Here is an 8,884-nt window from a genome sequence, read left to right as displayed (position 1 = left end):
CCCAGGGGTCCGTTTCCCCAGCCCCTCCTCCCTCAGACCCAGGGGTCCGGGTCCCCAGTTCCTCCTCCCCTAGGACCAGGAGCCAGGGTTGCAGCCCTCTCCTTCCCGAGCACTCCGGGTCTGGGGTGACAGGAGTCTCTATCCCTCGTTGCCTCCTCCCTCAGGCCCCCAGCCCCTTCCCTCACCAGATGAAGTCCGTGCAGTGGCTGCAGAAGGTTGGCTGCTTGAAGAAGCGGGCGGTGAACTTGTGGCTCTTGACTTCGTGGACCACCTTCTGCCTCAGAGCCCCCTTTCTGCAAAACAGGGGCCGGGGTCCCCCCTCTGAATCGCCTCCGCCGGGGCCCAGGCCTGCCATGGCCCCAGGAACGTAGCAGGGACCAGGATCCCGCCTTGCAGGGGCAAACAGGTAGAAGGGCGAGGAGCCGGAGACTCGGGAGAGCACTGAGCCACGGGGAGACTGCGAGGAGGGAAGGAGAGGGGCGAGGCACCTCCAGGCGCGGAGCGCAGGGCAGGGAGCGGCACCCCGGGACGCGCCCGCTCCGCCAGGGGGAGCGGGCGGGCAGGGCGGAGAGCCGAGGGCAGGGGCGCCGAGGAGCCCGAGGCAAGGGCGGCGGCGGCGGCGGCGGGAGCTCCGAGCTCAAGCACCTGCTGAAATGTGGGAGCCCCGGCTGGGGGGAGGCGTTGCCATGACGACCGAGGGGCGGGGTTTCAGCTTATAGGCGTCCCTCCGCCCCCCCACCCCCCCACCCCCCCTCCCGGAGGCTCGGGACAAATGCCCTCCCCGCTCCCGACACACGTGCGCACACCCGCTCCGGGGGCTGGCTGGAGGGAGGGGGGCATCCTCTGAGAGGCGCCCTCCCCGCCCCCCACCCCCTCCGCCTGTTGCCTGGCCGGGTCCTCCTCCCCACCCGGGGGGCCTCGGTGGGCCCGGTTAGCCCTATGAGACGCCACCCGGATCTCGGGGTTTCTGACTGTGTCGCTCGGCCTCATGACACGAACTTTGCCGTCAGTGCTGGGGACCCAGTGCTGAACGGGGAGGCCCGGTGTCTCACTTTCTCGTCTGCTGCTCAGGCCTTGATTTCTGTCTCCCGGCCTGGGTCTCCGTCTCCCTCTGGAACGATCTCTTGTTCTTGGTCTCTCTGTCTTTGCTGCGCGTCTCCTTTATGCCTGTCGCTCACCCTGTGACCCTCGCTGGGTCTCGGGGTCTCTCTCTTTCTCAGAGGTGTCCGTCTCACTGCGAATCAGTGTCCCTCGGCCTCTCCCTGCAGGTCTTCTAGATTCCTGCTTCTCTCTCTCCCAGAAGCTCTCCCTCTTCCGGACTCTGTATGTCTTTCTGGCCCTGTGACTCTCTCTCTCTCTCTCTCAATCGGGGACTCAGCCTGTGATTCTGTGGGCCTCTGTGTCTCCCTCCCTCTGCGTCTTTCTCTTTTGAGAGGCAATCCCTGTCTCCCCCACCTCTTCAGTCCTTGCTGTCTCTCCCGCTCTCCCACGGTGTCCCTGTCTCTGTAAGTACTTTTGTCTCTGTCTCTGCAAACCTCTCTGACCCACTCTTGGGCTGTCAGTCCCACCCTCTGTCGCTGGGGGTCTCTCTCTCTGAATGAGTTCATTTGTCTCTCTCCTTCTCCCCCCCCCCCCCCCGGTCTCACCCTCTCTGGCTATGAACCTCTCTCTTCGTCCCTGGGGGTCTCCCCCTCCCTCCACGTCTCTCCCCCTCTCTGGCTCTGGAAAACCCTGTGCCGCTCTGTCGGTCTCCTCCTGTCTCCCGTCCGTCGCTCTGCCCGCGTCTTTGCCTCGCTCAGGTCGCGCTCCGGCCCCCCCCCCCCCCCCCCCACCCCCCACACCCCTGCGCGTCCGGGTCCCGGCTCTCGGGGACCCGCTCTGTTGCCAAGGGCAACCACGGCCCTCCTCGGGCTGCGGAGTGCAGTGCATCCTGGGACCTGTAGTCGGAGCCTGCGGACCGCCTGTTGCGGCGACGCGGCCGAGAACTTCGTTTCCCGGCGTGCCCCGCAATAGGGGGCGGGGCGCCACGGGCGGGGAGCCGGGGAGCCCACCACACCTTCTCTGGGAATTTTGGGGGTTCGGGTCGGGCTTCCCGAAGCCGAAGAGGAGGTGAGGGAATCCGACTCTCCTCCTAACCACCCCCCCCCCCCCAGATATGGGGCGTTTTGGCCTTGCCAGCCACCTCCAGGCGTGCGCCCTGCCCAAGGGCAAGTGTAGGGGTGGGAGTGGTCCTGGAAGCTGACCTGAGAATCCCACCTTGGTCTGCTTGGCTGCTTTCCACCATCACCAGCACACCACTCCCGGGGTCTGGAGCTGCTCTCTCTGGTGCCTTCCAGAGTGGGTTCAAGCATGGGATGGGGTGGGGAGGGGGCGAGACGCCCTTGCAGGAGGCAGGCATCGGTGCAGGTCGGAATTCTGGGGTGCACACTGCACAGATCAAAAGGAGGCTTCTCCTCGCTGGAAATCGGTGCGTCTGTTCCAATTAGCCCTTCCCTCCCTCCTTTGAGATAGCTCTCCCCAGTTGCTTTTGCTGGGGTCCAAGTGCATAAAATAGGTTGCATGATCCTGGGATTTTTGCAGACTTCTGTTTAGATATTTGCGGTTCTCCTCCCGCTGGAGAATCCGACAACAGGAAGTTCTGTGGGACAGAATCCTTGTAGGAGTAATTCGTTTGCTCTTTATCGAGGTCTTCTGTGGACCGGTTGTCAGGAAGCTTAGAACTAAGGGAAAGAAGGAGCTGATGATGGGAACGCAGGCAGGGTCAGATCCTGAAGGCCCAGACTGGAGCTTTGGTATTACCTGTAGGCAGTGGATAGTAGGATGTGGAAGGATTTGAGCAGGGGAGGGCAGTATCCGACCTGGATGCTAGAAGCATCCCTCTGGGGCCAAGGTGGGCTAGGGGTGGGCTAGTCAAGGGGGAGGCTGAGATGCTAGTTCAGGAGAAGCAAAATACCTGAGCTAGGTCAGGAGCCCGGAGAAGGGGACAGACAGTTGAAGGAAGGACAGACAGTGTCTGGTGAGCCACTGACAGAAGTCGGGGAAGAACTAGTGCCTGGATTCTCAGCCATGAGAGCCTGTTCCTGAGATCGGAAACCTGAAGAGTTGATTTTGGAAGAAACATTGCACTCAGATGGAGACACTATTTCTGAGGTGCTCCTGGACTCTGAGGAAGGATAAATCTTGTCCGTTTCGATCCTAACTAGTTCTGGTTGGAGAGAGTAAATTGGGAGATTCAAAGGATAAAGTTGTCCCCTTCTGGGGTGCCTGGGTGGCTCAGTCGGTTAAGCTCAGGTCATGATCTCACGGTTTGTGGGTTTGAGGCCCGCGTCGGGCTCTGTGCTGACAGCTCGGAGGAGCCTGGAGCCCACTTTGGACTCCGTGCCTTCCTCTCTTTCTGCCTTTCTCCTGCTCCCCCTGCCCCCACTCTCTCTCAAAACAAAACAAAAAGAATAAACATTAAAGTTGTCCCCTTTTCCCACCAGTCCTAAGAATCTAGTCCTTGCCCTCTCTCCTGGAGCCCTCCCCAGTAATAAAGCAAGCACAATTTTTTTCTTTTATCTTTATATTGATGTAAAAAAAAAAAATTACGGATGTGGGAATAGGGCAACGGACAAGTCTTCCCTCTGTGGTTGACAGAAGGGACCCATGGGGACCAGAAGCTCCAGGGAATTAAAAAAAAAAATAAAATATATATTTATACATTTATATATATGACGTTATGCATGTGAGTCCCAGAGAAGCAAGGAAGCAGCTACAGGAAGCGACTAACACACAGAAACACACCTGTGTGTGTGTGTATGTGTGTGTGCACCACACTCCAAGTAATGCAATCCCTCTAAGGCAACAGCAACCCCACCCCCCCCCTCAAGAAAAAGAAATTGAAAAGCAACTTCCCCTTTTAGAATAGGGCCACTCAATGTAAGTTTTGCCCCCATAACCAGGAAGCGGAAAGGAAAACAAACAAACCAACCCAGGCTAGCATTGCCGTTAAGGCAGGCAGTGGCCATTTTTTTTCTCCCAGCAAAGGCAGGACGGGCTATTTTTAACACTAAGGCTGGAGGGCCACATCGCTGCCCCTCACAAATACTTCCGACGGGTTTTCGATAACGCAGAGAGCAGTCGGGCTGGAAAACGTTCACCCTTGACTTCCTTTAAGATGGCCTCTAGGCAGTGGATTCTTAGTAAGCCTGGCAAAAATTCTGGAGGCAGTCTCAGGCGAGGCTGGGTGCCGAGCAGGACCCAGGGACCCGGGGTCTGTCTGTGGGTTAAGCGTCATACCCACTGGAAAACCTTTGGCCTCCAGAGATTTTTTTTTTTTTTAACTTAAAGGGGACCTGTACGGTACACCCCCCTCCCCTGGGAGAAAGGGAGCCCAATCCCTAGCTACCCTCCCCCCCTCTCCCCCAAACACACACGTACACACCAACAAGGCACAGCCAGGGCGGGCAGGCATGCTTTGGCAATGAGGCCCCTCGGGGAGGCCAGGGGTATTAACAGCTGCAGAGAGAGGTGTGGGACAGGTGGAGCTCAGCACCTTTGGAGGTGGGGGTAGAGAAGAAGGAGTCTTGGAGCTCCCGAGGAAATTGGAAGAAAGAAAACGGGAAGGGGTGGCTAAGACACAGGCAGATGAGAAAACGAGAGAACCAGAAAAGAGCCAGGAGAGGCAGAACGGGTCAGAAAAGAAGACCATGAAAACAGAAGGGCAAATGGGCCAAACAGGATACGGGCAACCAAACAAAACAGGAAGGGAAGGAGAGAGGAGCCCAGAGGCGAAAGAAACGGAAAAGAGCAAGGGGAGTTGGGAAGGACAGGAGAAAGGTGGAAGACAGGGAGCCCGGAAGAGGAAATGAGAACCTGGGCACAAGGGGGGAGTCAAGAGCCCCCCGCCGGAGCCTCACACCCGAACAAAAACCAGGCGGGCCGAGTACACGAGGTCAGCCACGTAAGCCAGCAGGTTGATGGCCGTCAGGATGGCCACGGCCAGCCGGCGGTCCCAGGTGCACACGTAGAAGGTGTGCCTGTCGCCGCAGTTCACATCCCTTGAGCGCCGCGGTTGGCCGCCGTACTTCTCGTCGAACTGGTAGAGCGGCCAGAGAACCAGGGCAGTGGCATACAGGAGGACCGACAGCAGGGCCAGCCCGGACAGGAAGCTGGGGAAGGAGATGGGCAGCACGTTGGTGCAGTCACCCAGGTTCAGCAGGATGGCCACGGCCGCCAGGATGAAGCAGATCGAGTACACGGCCACGCACCACTCCAGCGCCGGCTGGTGCTGGTACAGGTACGGGCTGCTGATGAAGGCAAAGATGACACAGGCCACGAAGGTCTCCAGCACCTTGAGCAGGCCCGGCACGGTGGCCATGTATCCGGTGATCTCCCCGGGCCGGGCCCGGGTCCAGGCCACTTCGGTGGCATAAGCCACGCAGGCGATGCAGGAGAAGGCGGTGGCGGCGATGGCGTGGTCCCGGGAGCGGCCGTGAGACAAGAACTGGACGTAGGTGGTGGGGTAGATGATGGAGGCCGACAGGCAGAAGAGGGCGGCGTAGCAGGCGTAGGTGATGGGGAAGTTTCGCCAGGACAGGGGGAAGCGGGCCTGGAGCCCGCCCAACTCGACTATGAGGATGATGAGGGTCACGGAGAAGCAGAAGCACCACGTGAACATGGACCAGTTACCCATGGACCCCGTCCAAGCACCCACACTGGCCACCAGTGAGAAGGCCACGCAGGTGGACACCAGCTGCAGCAGGCGGAGGAGGCCCAGGGGCTGGGTCAGCGCCCTAGGGGACCCCACGATGGTTGGGGAGCCCAGGCCTGAGGAGGACGACATGGTGGTGGTGACGGTCGTGCGGGTCACGGTCACCGGCATGGCTGGGAAGAGGGCAAAGAAAGAGTCCTAAGAAGGTTCCAGATGTGGGAACCCAGGCCCTCAGCCCTTCCACCCCTGGGGACAAAGGACTCAAGCTGGCGGAGGGGGGAGATGCGGCAGGCCTAAGGGGCTGAGTTGGTCACCCAAGTGCCAGCCCCCTCCTCCGTCCTGACTGGGGTTTCCCACGTCCTGTGGCAGAACCCAGGAGTCTGGGCCGCTGTCTCCGCTTCCCTCTCTCTGCAACCCAACTACCGTGAAACCACCCCAGACTCTCAAAACTGCCCTCCTTCCCCCAGGGACTCAGCCTCCCAGCCACTCAAAAACTTCCCCGACCACACGTCAGAACAAGAGGTTCAGACCTCTTCACTGGGCTCCACCTCCTCCCTCTGGGTACCCAGGGCTCCACTCCCCCGGCTCCAGTGCCCACCTTCCTTCTATCACCCTGCAGGCATTTCCAGCCTCCCCGGGTGAGAACGTTCTCTGGGACTCACAGGTGATCACAGGTGATCAGAGCCTCTGGCCCCCCCCCCCCCCCCCCCCGACCTGTCTCTGGAACTGGACCTGAGCTCTCCACAGCACGCACGCCCTCTCACCTCGGAGATCAAGAGTCTGGGCCCTCAGTCTGAATCCCACCTGGGATTTGGGTGTGGAGTACTTCACCCAGGGACGCCGAGCTTCCGCCTGCCTCGGCCCCTCCCGCACGTGGAGTCCAACCTCCAAATTCCCCAGGGCGCCCAAGAAGCTTGGCTCTCCGCGACCCAGCCCCTTCCACGGAAACCTCCAGGCCTCTCACGTCCTGTTACACAGCTTCAGACCCCAGGACTCTGGGCCCTCAGCCTTGGGCACAGCAGACACCTGTAGTTTGGGAAATCCACTTCCTTCTTCTGTCCCTCCAGAACCTTCTGTCTCCTTGTCCTACAGACCCTCAGGAATAGAGAGGGTCCAGCCTACTGGGGACCAGGTGTCCAAATCCTCCCCCAGGTCCTAAAACCTCTAATCTCTCAGCTTCCACCCTACAATTTCAGAAGGCCTCTCTCAGCCACAGGGAAATAAAACTTCCTCCTTCCAGGGTCAGGCAGTAGAACAGGCTTTAACCTTACCTAACTGAACCTAGGAGAGGCCCCGAGGGCGCAGGAGCCCAGCTCCTGGGCACACTTCTCCCTCGGGTACACAGGTGTCTGGGTCTCCTTCCTTGGAAACCAAGCTCCCAGGTCCTTCTCTCGGACCCAGGAGTCCAGGCCCCCAGATGCTCCTCCCTCCGACACAAAAGTCTGGGCGGGAAGCCCCCTCTGCCCTCAGACCCAAGGAGGCCGGGCCCCCAGCCCCTCCTCCCTCAGACACGGGGCGTCCCGGCTCCCACTCACCAGCAGTCTTTGCGGAGGACCCAGACGCAGAAAGATCCGGCTCTGGAGGTGGATTAGGTCAGACACCTGGAAAAGGCCAGTCAGAGCACTGGAGGGAGGGAGGGAGGGAGAGTCCGCGCCCAACCCAGCCCCCGCTCCGCCCCTCCCGGGACCCAGGCGACCAGCTCGCCCAGAACGCGCCGCCAGCCTCCGCAGCCTCGGCGCCCTCCCAGCCAGGGCGGGGATTTGGCCTCGGGCCGGGAGAGGTCCCGGCGGTGACCCCAGGGAAGCCCCGCCCCTGCCCCGTCCCCAAGTCCCCAAACTGCAGAAGCGAAGTGGAAGGAACCCGGTGAAAGTGCACGCCCCGCGCGCGGGCCGGCGTGGGTGTGAGTGATCTTAACCTCGCCCCAGCCCTAGAAAGTCGCGGGCCCGGCCGGCGGGAGGGCCCTGGGCGGTGGCTGCGGGGGCGGGCGGCCTGGCCAGGCGCAGCGTCTCCGTGCCTTATAAGGGCTTCAAGTCAGCCCAGCCATCTGGAATGTGCCGGGGACCAGGGGGCGGTGCTGGGACCTCCGCCCCGCGCCGGCCTCCGGGATCGCCGCCCCACTTGTGGATTCCGGGGAGGGGGGTGGGGCGCGAGTCCAAACTCCAGGTCCCAGGAAGGGAGGCCAGAAGCCTGAATTTCTGGGGCCTCCAAAATGTGAGTCCTGGGTCCCTAGAGCATGGACTGGGAGCCTGGACCCCAAGAAGAGACCCCCGGGTTTGCCTAGGGGAACCCCACCCCCCCCACCCCACCCCAACCTCGAAGCTGGAAACCACACTGTTGGAATCCAGTCCAGAGATTAGTAGCCACACCTCCCACCGACCCTCGGAAGTCAGGTCTCCCTGCGGGGGCTGGGCCTCCGGGGCCACCTGGGAGGTGCTAGGCGGGAGGAGCCGCCTCCAGCTCCCCGCCACGCCCTCCGAGAACCCGTTAGGAGGAAGTCAGGGCTGGCCTGCTCTGGGGCGCCCTGGAAAGCGGGTACTGTCGGGTCCCGAGCGGGGAAGGAGAAACAGGGCGCGCCACAAATCCAGAAGTGCCCCAGGAAAGGAGGGGGGTGGTGCAGGGACCACCCGGAGGGGAGGGGGGGTCCTTCTCCACCCTCCGCGCCTCCAGCCGCCGCCTGAGGTCAGAACTCAGGAATGCATCTCCGAAGACAGGCGGAGGGAGAGGAAACACCCCTTCGCCTTCTGGGCGCAGTTTAGGACTCCCCCGGCCACGCCCCACGCTTTCTCCACCTCCACGCCAAACACCACACCCCATCACCCGCACAGAATAGCGTCCCTGAACCCCAGCCTCCACTCTCAGCAACCCAAGGCCTCTGGCCTCAGCCTTGGCTTCTCCCAGCCTAGGACACCAGCTTCCCAGCTTCGTCTTCGCCTTTGCGAGCACGGTGCTGGACCTCAGCCCACCGCCTGTCTGGCCCGAAGTTCGAATTCTGTCTTAGGAATGGAGGGGTGGGGAGCAGGGAAGACCCCTCTCTTTCTCAAACCCAAGCTCCCAACTCCTAGCGCCTCCTCTCGTGAGGACCTCTTGCTAGATTTTAGCCCCCTTCAACCAGGGCACTTAGGAGTCCCCATCCCTCCTCCTCAGACCCAGGATTTCAGACCCCCAGCCCTCCTCCCTCAGACCCAGGAGTCC

The 8,884-nt window shown here is 61.3% G+C and overlaps 2 protein-coding genes across 3 annotated transcripts in view; both read right to left on the bottom strand.

Moving 5' to 3' along the window:
- PRKCG (protein kinase C gamma) overlaps positions 1-2,366 on the bottom strand; it is a 20,091-nt gene extending 17,725 nt beyond the window's left edge. For both annotated transcript variants that reach the window (XM_040457861.1, XM_040457863.1), the window contains exons 1-2: positions 2,257-2,366; positions 186-293 (exon numbers count right to left, since the gene is read on the bottom strand). In XM_040457861.1, coding sequence (XP_040313795.1) covers positions 186-293; positions 2,257-2,351 — 203 coding nt within the window. In that variant the 5' untranslated portion in view covers positions 2,352-2,366. The remainder of the gene's footprint in view (positions 1-185; positions 294-2,256) is intronic.
- Positions 2,367-3,544: 1,178 nt separating this feature from the next.
- Positions 3,545-7,476, bottom strand: MYADM (myeloid associated differentiation marker). Its single transcript, XM_040457860.1, has 2 exons — positions 7,228-7,476; positions 3,545-5,865 (listed from the first exon to the last, which is right to left on the bottom strand). Exon 2 carries the CDS (start codon positions 5,861-5,863, stop codon positions 4,895-4,897), a length of 969 nt encoding a protein of 322 aa, XP_040313794.1. The 5' UTR covers positions 5,864-5,865; positions 7,228-7,476; the 3' UTR covers positions 3,545-4,894.
- Between the last annotated feature and the right edge of the window lie 1,408 nt (positions 7,477-8,884).

Source organism: Herpailurus yagouaroundi, unplaced genomic scaffold (assembly GCF_014898765.1).
Source record: "Herpailurus yagouaroundi ecotype Mexico unplaced genomic scaffold, PumYag 220, whole genome shotgun sequence".
NCBI classification, from domain to species: domain Eukaryota; kingdom Metazoa; phylum Chordata; class Mammalia; order Carnivora; family Felidae; genus Herpailurus; species Herpailurus yagouaroundi.
Note: the sequence above shows the minus strand (reverse complement) of the source record. Positions and strands in the feature narration are given on the sequence as shown.

Bases quoted from the DNA above. Each gene is read 5' to 3' on its own strand.
- MYADM (XM_040457860.1), bottom strand. From the start codon at position 5,863: ATGCCGGTGACCGTGACCCGCACGACCGTCACCACCACCATGTCGTCC.